This window comes from Zosterops lateralis (assembly GCF_965231275.1).
Source record: "Zosterops lateralis genome assembly, chromosome: 9".
NCBI classification, from domain to species: domain Eukaryota; kingdom Metazoa; phylum Chordata; class Aves; order Passeriformes; family Zosteropidae; genus Zosterops; species Zosterops lateralis.
Genome location: NC_139769.1, coordinates 14,543,604 through 14,559,811, shown reverse-complemented (window position 1 = coordinate 14,559,811; position 16,208 = coordinate 14,543,604). Strand labels below are relative to the sequence as shown.

Here is a 16,208-nt window from a genome sequence, read left to right as displayed (position 1 = left end):
TTCTTTGCCAGTTTTACACAGCACCAGTGTCTCTGTGGGAGCTGCCCTTACACATCACCCATAGCTGCTGCAACCAGGAGCTAACATCTCTGCTCCAGGGAATGGATTATGTTTCTAAAAATAGTTTTCTGTAATGGCTGAAAAGGACATATTGTTTCAGGGATAAAGAGATTGGGTGAGGGATTTGCATGGGCTTTTAAGTGAAACTGGATAGAGTCACTGTGTAGATGGAATTGCTCAGTTTGGATTTTTACATGTACATCTCTTTGTTGTCAGTACATGTAGGTCACACACTGAGTACCACTACACTTTAGAAATCTTTTTCTCCAGGTGTGTTTGGCTATACAGGATTTTGTTGCTCAGCTTTTTTATGTATATACTGAAATACAAGCTTATTAAAAACATTTTCCCCTGTAAGGTGTAATAAAAACGTTACCTCGGGGTTTGTAACGATACTCCAGTTCCCTTAAACTCATTCTGGTGGGACCATACTCTGTGCTGGTCTCCCTTTCACGCAGGTTTATCTGTTCAGACAGAAGTGCATTTGCTAAACCGTTTTGTCAGATCTTTGAGGTACAAGTCTAAATTACTTTCTGCTGTCCCCCAAACAGTATTTTCTGGCTCGCATACAAGCATGGAGAAAATGCTCTTTGTGTTACCTTCTTCCTGTAAGAATTTTGCTTTGTTTCTAGCAAAAAAAGCCCAAACAAACCCAGCTCCAGTGGTCATGCTTGTTCAAAAACTATGCCAGCTGCAGGTATTCTCAGCAGCACAGATCAGCATGCCTAAAATTATTACTGCTTTTTCTTACCTAACATTGTTTTCAGTCTCACCTTTTTTCACAAACTGCTATGACTGTTTTCATGAGACTGAATGTTGGTTTGCTAGTAATTATATTTCTGCTGACCATGACCATGTTTCACCATTTGGGACTGAGATAGACAGCAGAGCATCCAAAAAGGTTGACAGGAACTTACACTATTTACTCAGCTACTTTTGCACATGCTGCAGTTTTTTAGAAGCAGTCATGTTGTTTCTCATGAATTAGCTTTTCAAAATGCATTTTATTGAAGTTTCAAAGGAATGTTGAAGTATTTAATTTCATAATAATAAAAAAAATCACAAGGAAATCACAATTTGCTGGAAAAAAATAGAAATGGGAACCAAAAGAATACTATCCTATGGAGTTCTGGACATATCTACAGCTTGGCTCAATCCCTGTGTTCTGTATTTGTGGACACAACCTTTATGAGAGGTTTCCAGGAGAGATCTAATTCCTCATCAGTATCTGGAGCATCACCAGGCATGTGAGATCTTCTCTCCTCCTTCATTTTCTCGAATAAAAATTTTTCACGATGTTCGATGGATGGAATATCCCAAAAGAATATTGAGCTGCAAAAAAATTATGTCATGTATATTGTGTAGTGTTTTGGTTTGCAGCTACATGCAATTTTCCTTACATTTTAAAGCTTGAGATTTTTTAACCTTTTTTCCTCGAGCTTTATATAACATTAGAGACTCTGAAAATCAGACAAAGGCTAGATAATTAATAGCTTCTTTTTTAAATGATGAAATGTTTCTTTATTGATCCATTCATCAGTTAATTATACCAAAACAGCTGGATAGTATTCATACAGTTTGCTGATGGACAGTTTTTGGGTGAACTTACTGGCACTTCCTGGGTGAAATTCCTGAAGGCTGTAGCAGGTAATTTAGTAACTCAAACTGAAGATCAGTCCCAATTTTCGTGTGTACCAATTAATTTGCTGACATTCAAGGCAAATGGTCCCACTCATATCTGTCATCTCATTGGAATCTTCAGCCCTCTGATTGTTGCTTTTGTTTTACTCTGGACATTCACTGACAGGTTTGATATAGCAAATGAAACTTTCCTCACTGCTGACAACTCTTTCCCTTTTCTAATAGGAGTTGCTCAGGGACCTGTGCTGATCAAGTATGACATTACACTGACTTCACTGTTCTTAACTTCAGGTAAATACTTTCAATTTGGAACCCTGGTGGGTGAGTAGTTAAAATAATTTCTTCTATGTGTATTACTTGCATTACACTGCAAACTTAATAAGAGATGCACTTGCCATCTTCTCATTTAATTCTTCAGAGTCTTCTCTGTTATTTGATTAGGAAAAATAACTTAGCATCATTATAAAATTTTGCTCTCTCTGACTCTCCCTTTGATGTAACTAACAAATATTTGATTGAGCCCAGCCATGCAGCCTTGAAGCCTTAAGCCTTCTGACATCATGAAAGCAAAACATTTATCTCCACTTTTTGCATTCTGCCCTCTTGCTAGTCTTTCACACAGAATAATAATACAGCTATCATGACTATTCAGTCCACAAAAGAGGAGATTCACAAAGAGTAATTCTGCCAGCCAAGTCTCCAAATTTATATATAGTTTACAATAAATCTGTAAAAATAGGCCTTAGAATCTTTTAACAGCTTTTTGTGCATGTCACACAAACAAAGGTAAGTGTGGGACTGTGGCTTTCCAGGCTAATGCATGTGTGATCAACACTCTTCTGAAGGGGGTATACACAGAATATAGACATATGTATGCAAGGGTTTTCAGTTAATAAACTCTTAATGCCATTACTGTAAAGGGTTTAACTGGGCAATAATGCAAAGTGGTTATCCTCTGCAAACAGAATTTCAGCCACTCAGAATATGCTGATAGGAATCCAGAAATGTGCTAGTTAAATCAAAGATTGTGGCTGATAAAGTTTTTGAAAGGAAACTGGAAGATTTCTTGTAGAGTATGTATTGTATTTACCCATCAGGGGAGCAGGTTACAAGCTGCAGGCAATTTTCATCTTTGTTTTCAGAAGTACCACCCTTTTGGTTGTCCTGAAAATAACAGTAATAATTATTACAGGGGAAGTAGATGATGAAAGACAAAAATCACACTCTGATACATAAGTACTCCAACAAATAAAACAGGCTACTAGAAATGAAGACACTGTTTCTGCTTGGGTAAGGTTTGAAATCCAGGACTTATTAATTTATAGTCAAGCAAAAAATAAAGTCAACTTATTTTACAAATGTGCTTCGAGTGAACTGATACCAACTTTGCCTGCTATACACCTAAAATTCTAAATAAACTTAGCAGGATAAATACTTAGTGGTACCACTGCAAGTCAGGCCCTCTTTAATTTGCCATGTTTGTAACTTCTTTTTATGCAGCTTAACCAAAGAGGCAGTAATTGAGAAATTTATCTCCAATGGTTCAGTGTAGGGAATGATGTGTGTCTTTGCCAAGTTTACACCATGGGTCATCTATCTTAAATTATCACTTGGCTAGACCTCACTGTGGGATTGTAGTGGTGCCTTCAAATGTTAATTATTAATAGTTTAGTTTGTGTATGTGGGGTTCTTCAGGTTTTATATTGTTTATCATTTACCAAGTAGTTGTTGCTTTATAGCAAATTAATTTTAATTACTCAGGAAAATAAAGGAAAGGTGTCAGGGGTAACAAGGGATTATAGGCTAATCAAATCTAACTTCCTGTATATAAAAACAAACATATTTTGGCAAAAACTGTACTTATCAAGTATGTGGCAAAAATTCGGCTGTTTATTTTTTTTAAGCCAAATTAGCTGTGCTCTAATTTTCATTCATGAGTTTGTCTACCTGGAATCACAATGGTAGTAATGCAGCCAGGCAAAGCTGAATTAGGTTCTGGATATAACTTTGAATAATTTTTCATTAATATGTAATTATAAAACTGCTGATTTTAGGAACTGTGCCATAAAACTGCTATGTTGTGCAAAGGTTGACATATTCCATGTTTATATAACAAAAAGTATGTCCCAGTACATGTTGCTAAATACTGGCAAAATTACTCCTTTGTCAGTGTTATTTATTAAGCATGAGTCTCCTGTATCTGTTATCCCAGATGAACACAAAAACAGCCTTCTGAGCCTAAACTTTGACTAAAAAACCCCACCCAAACAACAAAAACCACAACAATGTTCTGCTATCCAATCCTTTCTTCATGCTTTACATCTGGTACCAGTTAGTATCCATGACTATTACTGTATAAAATAATAATGAACAGTGGTATCAGCTGACATTTTATGATATATGTGTGCCCCTTTTCTCACTTTTCTGGAAATGCCACTAAAGAATGTGAAGGCTTAATTTTTTATTTCAAAAATGTATTGATGTATAATTTCCATAAACCTTTTAAAGATTACAGTTTTCTTCTTCTTGGCCTGCTTTTCCACTGTCATTATTTTGCACTTGACTACATTTGCATTTCAAATTAATTTAGCAGCATTTGCAATACTTTGATAATAAATCAGCACTCAGTGTTCCTGTTGGATGCTTTCAGTACATGGACTGTACGTACTTTGGAGCTTTAAAACCATAATGGAAAATGTAAGTTTTGAGTACACAGGCAGCATCTAGAAAGATTAAGGTGACTACAATAGCACCATTCTTGGATATCCAGATATTTAGGTAATAGAAATAATTTGTTGGAATTCTTAGTGACATGCTAGATTGCTCATAGTAGAAATTCAATACATTTTAAATATGGAAGGCTTACTGTAATTTTGAATTATACTTTTCTGCAAAGCTAAGTAAATTTTTTCCAGAGTAGATTCATATCAGACTGAGAGCATAGCACACTTGTAAAGCATAACAAACAGGACAAGAGGACCAAATTATTAGTATTTACTAAATACAGTGAGAAATAATGAATACAAATAATTAACTCTTTAGTATTTTCTCTTGAGTTTACATTAGGATTTCTGAGATAGTAGATTAGAAAAGCAATAAAAAGAAGAGAAGTGAATTTTTAAACTCACCTCAGATTTAGATGGTATCCAATGTACATCTGTTGCTGTCCTTGTATGAGTATATGGTAGAGAAGAGGCTGCACAGTGTCTCACTAGGGATGGCTCTGTGCTACTCTGCTGGACATGCATAGGTGAAAGCTAGAAATGTTTTAAGAAAAGATATCCTAGTGTGTTTTCAAAATTAAATAGTGCATCTGTCAAAGAATAAAAGGTTAACACTTTTTCATGTGTTTCAGATCAGTTTATAGAACTTTCTAGGGGTCTAATACCATCTGTTTGGGAAAAAAAAAAAAAAAGGAAAGCATCAAAGCAGGCCTTTGGATATAAAGCTCTAAAAAGAATTCCAACATGCCTCCACACACATGCAGACATCCTTAAAGTCTCCTTGCCTCTTAGGTCTTTCTTCTGCTTATCCTCCTTATTGTCTTTTTCCACTGAAATCATATTCTCATCCTCCGAGCTACCTTTTCTGTGTTCATAAACATCTAGAATGCTTTCAGTATTCCATTCAGTAACAAACAATATCTGTATTTGACAGGCTTTGTAAGGTAAGAGTGGAGGGTATATTGGTGCCAATTAGAAAACAGACTCACTGAAACATAAGTTGCACAAAATGCAGTAAACCTTTTAAGCTGTACTAATGTAGAAATTAATTGTAGGTAGAAATTAGACCACGATAATTGTGATAATGGTTCAATTTCATGAACTCGTCAAGTTTCTTATAATTTCTAGTGTCTTTTTGCAAACATTATCTACTCCTCTCTTTTGAGTCAGGATCCCTTCACTCCTTTTTCTTCCACAGACACACAGATACACTGCAATATACTTAAACAGAAGCATTTACTATATTAACAGCTGTTACCTTGATTTCATAGAATCATAGAATATTAAGGGGTTGGAATGGGCCTTAAACATCATGTAGTCCCAGCCCCCCAGCCATGGACAGGGACACCTCCCACTATACCAGGTTGCTCAAGGCCTTATCCAACCTGGCTTTGAACCTTGTCAGGGTTGGGGCATCCACAGCCTCCCTGGGCAACCTGTGCCAGTGTCTCACCACACTCAAAAAGTAAACAATTTCTTCCTAATATCTAACCTAAAATTCTCCTCTTTTATTTTTTACCCATTACTCATTGTCCTACAACTACAGTTGCAAACCAAGAGTCCTTCTCTGACTTCCCTATGGATTCTCTTCAGATACTGGAAGGTTGCCATGAGGCCTTCATGCAACCTTCTCTTCCCCAGGCTGAACAGCCCCAACTTTCTCCACCTGTCTTTGTAGAAGAGGTGCTCCAGTGCTCTTATCAACTTTGTGGTCCTTCTCTGGACTTGCTCCTACAGTTCCATATCCTTCTTGTGTTTGGGGCACCAGAGCTGGATGCAGTGCTCCAGGTGGGATCTCACCAGAGCAGAGCAGAGGGGCAGAATCCCCTCCCTTGCCCTGCTTTGGATGCAGCCCAGGATTCAGCTGGTGTTCTGTGCTGCCAGTGCTCACTGCTGGGGAACCCCTGTACTCCACTATCCAACCATCAGCCCCAGAATGACTTCAGTCACCTCTACTGCTGCTGCTCTTGGCTCATCCTCTGACGATTCAATTTCATCAGCAGCAGGTTTTGCACTTAGCAGCTTTTCTTCATGTTTAGAAATATCCCACAGTACAACCTACAAAGATAAATTAGTATATTACAAATAATATTTGTATATGTATATTAATATGCTGTGCATTAATACACTTTTTTTTTTCCAAATCATGGAGGTTTGGGGAAAAAGAAGAAATTCATTCTCTGCACTAGAATCCATGAAGTCTAAAGTATTTTCTCTTCAGTCTGATGCAATCAGCAGAAAGATTACATTTGTCTCTAAAAAAAAGTCTTTACAACTTGACCTATTTATCATTACTACAAAGAGGCATCGTACAGTAATGGCTCAGCTATGGAATAACCAGATATAGCTTCAGTCTAGCATAGGAGAGCTTCAGGACTCTGTGACATCTGTCTTCTGTCATTATGTGTTACTAGGGATGTTGAGTACATTCTCTTTACCCTTATTTTTATATTGGAAGAAAATACAGAAATATGCAATTTTATTTTTAAAGAGTGAAAAACCTGTCCATCGACACAGCCACCAGCAATGAAATTTGGATCACTTGGACTGAACTGAAAACAGCAGATATCTTCAGGAGCCTTCAACACCAACTAGAGAGAAGAAAAACAAGATAGTTGAGAAATACAGTCACACCATTTGTTTGTTCTCATGTTATATAAATACTTGGCATATTTAGAAGTCTTTATTGAATACCTGGAGGCAGATAGGGTCAAAAAAACTCCAGACAAGTATAACTGACTTGTGTAGCAATGATTTATTAGAAAGGTTAACTTGCTCTTCATACAAAGGCTGCTCTCTTGCTGACAGTGCTATAATCCCTAATCAAAAGAGAAAATAAATTTTCTCAAAAGAGACACTTCAAGTTTCAACACATTGATAATTATTCTAAATTACTTATATTTATACCTTCTGAATACAGTGAAAAAACTCCACAAAGCAGGAAAGAAACTAAACAAACCAACCATGTATACTTATTTTTTTTCATATCAGCTTTGAGGAGATTATTTTTGTTACTTAACATTAAGTTATTTTAAAATGAGTCATAGAACCTATGCATCAAGATAAAACTCCTCTTTTTTTTGCTCATGCTCTTCAATGGTGTAATACTGCACCTGAAATGATGTGACAGGAGTGTAGTCCTGGCCACCCATAATGAAAACAAATCTTTGTAACCCAATTCATTTTCTTACCCAGGTTGCAGTGTTGGCTAGTAGTATGCTGGGAGCTGGGGCATTTTTACAGAATTTAATTGTGCCTTTAGGTGTGGCTGTGCTGAGCAGTAACCCAGAGCAAGGAGCAGGAGCTGACATTTTGTGTATCTTGTGGTGCTCCCTGGCACTTGGCAGAGCCGTGTCCCCTTGTGGCTGTGACACTCCTCACCAGGATTAGGTGTGCTGTGAGAGCCAGGCATGGGCACAAGCACAACAGTTCTCACGGCCATCTGAAGAGTCTGGCACAACAACCCCATTTAAATGAGCCTCATGGGAGGAAATTTCTCTTACCTATAGTCTCCACTTATACATTATGGTGAAGGACTTTGCATGGCCCATATGAATATGAATTCTGCAAAGAATTTGCCTGTCTCATTTTTCATTTTGCCTCAAACTGGCAATTCAAACAGGGATACTAAATCAGTTTTCATTTCTTTTTAAATTTGAAAGCTGATGATTTTATGAAAGATGCATATTTTATAGCTGTCATATAATACCCATCATTGAAGACTCAGATCAATACTGTAACTGCATTACCATAAATGGTTGGATGCCAGTGAACGCAGCTAATGGTTCTGTTCTTGAGATACTGCACATCTGTAAATGATTGGTATGCTTTAAGATAAACATCTGGCTTGCCTTCTTCTTGGTCTTCTGCTAGGGCCTTCCAGTCATCGAAAAAAACATTCATAATTTCATTTTGCTGCAAAGCAATTTCCATTCTGTTTTGTGAAAAGAACAGTTAATACTTCAGTAATCCAGATGTGACTACTCAATAGTAGAATTGCAAATATTTCTGTAAAGAGGTAACTTCTGTTTTTCAAAAGATTATGATCACATTAATTAAAAAATCAAGTATTAATTCCTAAGTGATGTATCACTGTAAGGAAACACTCTTCTGTTTAAACAGAAATAGCTACTGTACCAAGAATTTAACTCTAGTTCTTTGTGGACCAAGTACAGAGCAATTGTCCAGTTCTTTGCACAAAAAATGTCATTAAGTAGGACTTGTCTCACTTAATGGGACGTGGCTAAGGGCATAATCATGGGTAGGACAACACTTTTGCTCACTGCACAACCCTCTGCTTGAGTGAGCAGTGTTTGAAAGATCAGCTTTGCAGTTTGTTTGAAAAGATGTATCACTATCAACTTTAGCAGTTCTGATATCTATTTAAAGCAACATTCATATCTATATAGCATAGACTTCATTGTTATTTTATAGAAACAAGTATTAAGTTATTATGTGTAAATATTCTAATAATAAAAAGGAAAAAAATTATATAGAAACAAAAATTAAAATTGATATTTGACCTGACCAATGATCCATTCAGACAAGAGTACTTGCTTGTATTCTGTATTATTTCAGGTAGTCTTTAAATGTATTGCTGCAATAATTTTACCTTACATGTACTGTTGTAAGAAATTTTTTCAGCGTCTCAGATGACAGACTCTCTGCTTTTGCTTCATCTGATAACTCCCTAGGACAATACTGCGTGGATGCATTTTTTGGATAGGTCCTACCCAAATGGAATAAATTTGAATGTAAGTATAGAAAATATTTCAAAGACAGAAACCTATGTAATCTGTAAAATTTAAATATATAGTTTTTCTAGAAACTTTTTAGGAAAGATTTAAGAAAAAAGATGCAAACAGAGCATGCAATTTTGTTCTATTAATCAGTTTGTAACTGAGTAACTCCAGAATTTTAGTTAAGAAACAGTGCAGAGCTTATAAATAACCTGATAAATATTTTCTCATACTTACCATTTTGTCTGAGTACTAGTTTCTTTTAGTTTTGGAACGACTTGCACCCCCACATCCCTTTCAAGCATTTTAATACTGAAAGTATCATCCTCATAGGCCGTGCATTCAGCATAGTTGTCTTTGTCAACAGAAACGTTCTTGTCAGTAAATGTAATTGGTGCACCAAACTTCCTGCGAACTCGAGAGATCTTGTACCTAATCTGGAAAAGATACATTTCCATGACTAGCAGAAAATAAAGCTTTTGGAAAGGTCATTCTTTAAAATGGCTGGTAGAATTAGTTCTATCAATGATTTCTGTGTTGAGCTTTTGAAATTTTGAAGTGCTCGTATAAATAAACTACATACATAATAGAAGACAGGTTTGTGTTTGTAAAACAAGAAGTTGTAGCATTTTTGGATTACTACTAGTAGGACAAGAGAATTACATTTTCTAACTCATCCAATATCAAAACTGCACATTTAATTAAAGGATTCATTTGCAGGAAGCCTTATGTAATACTGAATTAGGCTTCCAAGACCTAACTTTTCAGCTCTTCCCTCTTGGTGGAATTCTCAACTTTAAGTGAGGTATTTCAACTTCGCTTGCAGTGCCTAGAGTGAGAAAAGTACTCTGAAGAAGATGCAAAAAAAATTTGGAGGAGTTTCCTTATGTTGAGAACTAGGAAGGATGAAGGGACGTGTCTTGACTTCTGTCCACAAAGAGAAGCAGGCACTTGATTTCAGGCAGTAGAGAAGTATTGCTTTGTCTTGGATTCAGATCCAGGTATTTTTTCCCAGCACCTCCCACAGAACTGGAAAGGAAAGTAGGCTAAAAATCCTTTTGAGTGGACCTTGCCAAACAATGCAGAATACATAATACTTGGACCGTGAATGTGTTAAATTGAATGACTGTGAAATAGCTTTAGAACAATCAGACATCTTTTTAGGTGTAAGCAAGACATCCAGTTCCTGAAAACTATCAAAACTTAGCCAAGTCTTCCCTGAAGAGGGACTTAGGTACTGAATAAAAATCACTCATGGACAATTAGATGCTTAGAGATGCCCTACACATCACATGTTAGGTGACAGCTGTGAGTGGATCTAGTTTTTGAACATACAATTTTCTCTCTCTCTCTCTTTGTATATATATATATAATCTGTAGATGTATTTAATCAAATATATCCTTCTGTACAGTCAGCTTGTAATACCTGTAGATACTTAAAAAGTGTTGCATGCTATTAAATGCCATCCATCCATATACTAGAACAGTTCACTGAGCTTCATGGAAACAGAGCAATGACTCTAATTGTCACCTGGCCATTTGGAAAATTGAACAAAAAGTGGCAGAGGTGCCAGTGACCAAAGATGATCAGGACTTTTGAACTTACACTTTAAAAAGTAGTTATGTCCAATGCAGTTGCAGTTATTTGCAAGACTTAAAGAAAACAGAGTTCAAAATAAAAGTTTCTGCAGCACTTTCAGCTTTTGTTAAAAGTTTTGCTATTTCTCTATTTCTCTCTGTTACTTTTTTTGAAAGACTTCAAGGAAAACTAGTATTGCAGCTTACAATTTCCTGATTTTTTTCTTTTAAAGGAACTGAAACACAGAGGATTTATATTTATTTGATGGACTAACATCTGTTGATTCTGACCTTTGTATCCCTTTCTTTAAGAGATTCTTCTTCAACTTCCTTTTCACTGCCAAGGGAAACCCAAGCTTTATGGCCTTCCAGAGTTTCTTCTCTGTTTTCTTCTGTTTCTTCTCCTTCTTCTGCAGTTGCTAAAGACTGTGATATCAAAGAGTGAGAAATGGTACTTTTTCAAAAATTTGTTACTGAAATTTAAATATTAACTAGAAACTCAATTTTCAGTCTTCACTCACACTTACTTTACTTTTGCTTCAGTGCAGTGGTCGGGGTATGCTGTGCCCCTGGGTAGGTCTGGCTTAGGTCCTGTTCATTTTGTGCATTAGAATTTTCCAATAATATTTAGTATTTAACTACTAAAGAGATACTGTCATCTTGAAAGCAAATAATTTTGTATAAAAAGAATTTATAGTGATTTTTTCCATTAGGCCCTCTGGCATGGAACTGCATTTTACTTTTCTTAATTATTGCTTCTCCTGATTCCCTGGTGCTGGATGGCAAACTCATATTGAGCTCTTCTCAGTATAAAATATATTTTTAAAGTGATACACTTATTTTTCCATGATCAGCCTAACCATTAGAGAAATACTGGGTGCTCAAAAATACCATTCCTGACATCTTTGTTAGAGACTAGATTCTGAAATATTCATACATAAAACAATGTTGTTGTACACTTGGATTTTACCTTTAGAAAGTTTTCCTTGGCTTCTTCAGAAGCAACAATGTAAAACTGTCCATACTGCAAGTTTGGGTCAAAAACTAGCAAGAGTTCTTCCCCTGGATATTCCTATTTTAATGAAAAATATTAGTGGAAAACTGAAAACAAATAATATTCAAAACAAACATAAGGTTGTGACTGGAAAAGCTACCACCAATTTAGTATCTTAGGTTAATTTTGTATTCTTAATGGAAAATTTCATGTGCCAGTTGAAAGGAATAGATGGTATTTATTTTGTACAGACAGACATACAGACAATTAAACAGGAAATAAACTGTTTTAATGATTCTGAATAAATAGGCCATGAGTTGGGGGAAAAGAAAAATGTGAAGCTCTGTCAGTTCACAGAATCAAAACTAATAATATTTATGTTACTTTTAGCATATTTTCAATCTGAAGTTAGTAAGAAAAAAATACATGGCAAGCCATGAGAAACTTTGAGTCTACAATGGTCCATGACCTCTAGCAGTCAGATATTACAGCATCAGTGTGTTTACACAGAGTCAAACAAGAACAGACCCATTCTTCAAAAGAATGGACACTCTGAGAGCATAAGTCTTAAAGTGAGATGAAATATGCTACATACTAGGATAACTTTTTTGAGAGGGTGGAAATCAGAAGTTTTATCTCTTGTTTTCAGGTCTTGAATTATGTCCTCTTTTTTAATACACTTGAAACAATTTTTTTCTGTGACATCTTCACCAGGTCGGCAATTAAAAATTTCTTGGGTCTCTGCAGTCAAAAACAAAGGAAAGCTTTCTGGGTGGCCTATGAAAAAAAGAAAAATTGCATGATATTTTCAGAGCATTGTTTAATTGTGCACATATACTTTGATAACTCTATGTCTTTAGTGTTTCTAGCACAATGCCTTTGAATCTCTCAGCTTTCTTTTAGGTATTTTGGAAGGCATGAAATACAAATTGTATTTACTTTATTAATCTTTGAAAATACTCTACCCAACATTTTGCACATAATTAATATGATTTCCCTGGTATAAGGGGCTTTTTTTCTTCTTGATCAAAAGGTTATTAACAACTTTAGTGAAAAATCTTTAATGAGTTGGTTTTAATATATTAAGAGGAAAACCACATAGTTCTGACTTAAGAAAGCCTTTGAATAAATACTCTGTGGTCCTTCCTTGTAGGGCAGCAGCATATTAAGCCAAAGTTGAATCTAGGTGAGACTTCTCCCAAGTAAGGATGCTTTTCTGATTTTGGACTTTCATCTTTCCCCCATTGAGCTGAGAGTGCACTAGAGACTATTTCTCAGTAATCAAATGAGACTGAAGCAAGCTCACTGAGATTAAAGTCAGATATTTCTTTTCAGCTTTACTGGAGAATATATAGCTGCTGTTTCCTAACACATGATCTCTGTTAGGTACATTCATATTAACTCAGAACAAGACATTTCTTATCCTTGCACTAGCACGGATATCTTCATTGGTTTTGGGGAGGCTGGGTGCAGTTAGGTGACCTGTCAGCTGTGCTTTACAAACACTCCATCTGGGGGTAATACAGTACACACACAATAAGTGCTTCTTATTGTGTGTGCCAGCTGTATCTAAGGCAATGTATGTAATGCTGGTCTTTCTCATGTTACCTGTTCTGCCTCCAGCTTGCATTACAGCTCTAAGTGGCTAAGATCACTCTAGGCCCAGCCAGTTGAGTTCTGCCCCTGAGACTCCTCCTGTGCTATACTGCCCTGCTAGCAGGCTCATGCTCTGTCTCAACAGCCCTAGTAAGAGCATTCCTCATGAGGGCCACTACATTTTTGCCTGAGAAGGTTAGCAGATGTTCATCTTCTTGATGAACTGTAAATTAAAAGACTTAGGGACGTGTATACTGTGTACTGTTTTTCTGTACTGAAATGTGCTGGCTGTCGTGATAATAGCTGATACTTTCTGTCTTTATTTCAATCTCTTTTCTTAGTTTAAATTACTTAGTATTTTACCCTAATTCCCAACACCTGTGGGGTTTTTCCTCTTTGTGCATGCCTTGAAGAGACGTTAACATACCTCAAATGATGATTGTGACCTGCTGTGTCAGCATGTTTTGAGAAGTCATCTCTAATCTAAACCAACAATGACTAACAAAATGATAAATCCTCCTTAATCTCTGCATAATCCTATTGCATAATACACTATGTTAGATGAATTTGACATTTATCCTTTAAAATCTTTCAGTGCTGCTACTCCACTGCATCTGCTCTGCCATAGTCATCACTAAAATTAATGGCATGCCTGATGTTTCTGGTGCATGCTACACTGTGCCAAGTATGGATTACTTAGTGTCCACTAGTTATTTCATCGCACATGCGATCTGTTTGTAGCATGCACAGACCATTAGTTCACTTTCATCACAAGCTGTAATCAATATTGCATGATTTTCCTTTTTGATATCTTGGACATGTCCAGGATTTCTGTGTGGATGCTTCCAAAAAATACAAAATCATAGAGATGTCGATTGGGAAAGGCCTCCAAGTCATCTGGTGCAAACTCACTGTTGTTAATACCAGACCTCAAAAATCCCAGCCAAGAGTAATGCTTGTTTCAGATCTTATTGTTTGTAGCAATAAGCTTTTATGCTACTGTTTTTTAAATGCTGAATCATGTATACAGCCTTGTGCACAAATGCTAATGCTGAAAAAGATCCTTTTAAAGGGATCTAGGTTTCACTGCCAAATGAAACAATACAAGCATGCATTAAAGTTAAGCAAGAATACAATGGGCATCACTACAAGAGGAAACAGATACTCTTACGTGCATTTTTTTCAATGCTCTATTGCTATAAACCCAAGTTAAAAACAAAGTAATGATCAGAATTAAAATATACCTTGGAGTTTAATGAACTGAAGTTCTACATTGCGGAATATTATTTTAAACAGAATCTATAATATAAGGAGCTAATACTGGAGTTCTTACATTATAAACATTTTTACTGAATGACCTTTTCCAGTAGAAAGTGTGACCATAGGCTTCACATTGTTTATCTATTAGTAAATTGTACCTGTATCATTTGTAACAGTCAGCAGCTCTTAGTGCTGCAAGAACTTCACAAAAGACCAAGAAACTCTAAGGAAGAAGTAAAGAACACTTGCAGGCCTAAAGAGTGCGTGCATGGAGTTCAAATCTTGCACAAGCAGCGTTTGCTTACACCGGTGTTGTTTTCCTGCTTTCAGCAGCAGGTTCCCAGCAGCAGTTTAGCTGTAAGAGCTCTAACCTTATTTGCCAGTAGGTGGAGGTATAATTCTCTCTTACTATCTCCTAGAAGACTGAGAATACATTTTTTAAAGTACCACTTTAATCATCTGAGGGATCACTTTTTGTGCATTTTCATGTGCTGCCTGCTACTCAGAGAGCCACTGTAATCACTGTGGTAGCTGCATTTCTAAATAGTTTCTATATTTTCCCATTCATAAAAAAAATTTCTTTTTATTCCTTGCATTAGTAACACTGAAGATTTAAAATACTTTGAGTATTCCAGAACTACTACTTTAAAGCTCAGTCATCATAGCACTTACCTGTACTAGCCATAGAAAGAGCATCTTCATCCTTTTTACCTGAAATATAATGACACAATGTTATCAGTAGTGTTGGTTACAGAACTGTAACAAATAATTTTACCTGTCTCAGTTATTTATATAAAATAGCATATTCTAATTGATCTCATGTTTTGTTTTGCTTTTAATGCATGTGAATTTAATGCATGGAGCCAAAATAATTAATGTAGATCTCATGTGAGCCCAGATTGCTGCTTGTTTCATTGTTGCTGTACCTTACATACCAAGTTGTGTTCCTTCTTATTTTCATGCTTCCTTAGCTTTGGTTTACCTTTTTGTGTCTCTGTGGGTGTTTTTGAACGTTTTAGGGTGGTCTTGCTGGATTTCACACTTTCTGACATTTTTCCAGATTTCTCTAGAGAAAGATACGTATCATCAATAATTTTAAACAGACAACAGAATGCACCATGTATGAGTGAAAATTTGGTCCATGACTATATGTAGCTTATCATTATAGTAATATTTTCATATGCAGCTAAAGGGATGTTTCACAGTTTAAAATCATAAGCTGTATTTTCATATCATATGTGATAAAAATGAAATTTAAAATGTTTATCCTATAATGTAACAGTAAAAAGCCACCTCCGTGGCTTTCCTTCCTCCCAGACCACCTTAAAAACAAAGAACCCGTTCCCGTCAAAAAAACTCTCAAGCACCGCGCCCCCCCCCCCCACCCCAGGTCGGAGACGGGGCGAGGGAGCCACAGCGGAGCCGCCGGCTCTGCCACCGACGGAGAGAAAAGAAGGAGCCGGCCGCCCGTCCGCCCCCCCGGTTCGCCGTGGAAAAGCCCCTCCCCAGCCCCGTCCGCGGCCGGGAGCCGGCGGGGGAAAACCCAAAGTCTGCGAAGCCTCTCGCCCCGGCCGTCCAGCCACCATGCAGCCCGCCCGCGGCCGCCGCCGGAGCGGA

At 36.7% G+C, this 16,208-nt stretch overlaps 1 protein-coding gene across 4 annotated transcripts in view; it reads right to left on the bottom strand.

The window, feature by feature from the left end:
- The window catches only part of DNAI3 (dynein axonemal intermediate chain 3), a 28,511-nt gene that overhangs the window by 5,956 nt on the left and 6,347 nt on the right, over positions 1-16,208 (bottom strand). For 2 of the 4 annotated variants that reach the window (XR_014590703.1, XM_083867485.1), the window contains exons 2-16: positions 15,574-15,657; positions 15,264-15,302; positions 12,331-12,512; positions 11,712-11,813; positions 11,033-11,167; positions 9,401-9,600; positions 9,037-9,153; positions 8,174-8,358; positions 7,119-7,243; positions 6,926-7,015; positions 6,375-6,482; positions 4,830-4,958; positions 2,792-2,865; positions 1,245-1,392; positions 437-524 (exon numbers count right to left, since the gene is read on the bottom strand). Coding sequence is in view for 3 of the 4 variants with exons in the window: in XM_083867485.1 (XP_083723611.1) it covers positions 437-524; positions 1,245-1,392; positions 2,792-2,865; positions 4,830-4,958; positions 6,375-6,482; positions 6,926-7,015; positions 7,119-7,243; positions 8,174-8,358; positions 9,037-9,153; positions 9,401-9,600; positions 11,033-11,167; positions 11,712-11,813; positions 12,331-12,512; positions 15,264-15,302; positions 15,574-15,643 (1,792 nt within the window). In the remaining variant the exon portion in view is untranslated. The remainder of the gene's footprint in view (positions 1-436; positions 525-1,244; positions 1,393-2,791; positions 2,866-4,829; positions 4,959-6,374; positions 6,483-6,925; positions 7,016-7,118; positions 7,244-8,173; positions 8,359-9,036; positions 9,154-9,400; positions 9,601-11,032; positions 11,168-11,711; positions 11,814-12,330; positions 12,513-15,263; positions 15,303-15,573; positions 15,658-16,208) is intronic. The other 2 variants (XM_083867487.1, XM_083867486.1) reach the window with 2 other exon arrangements.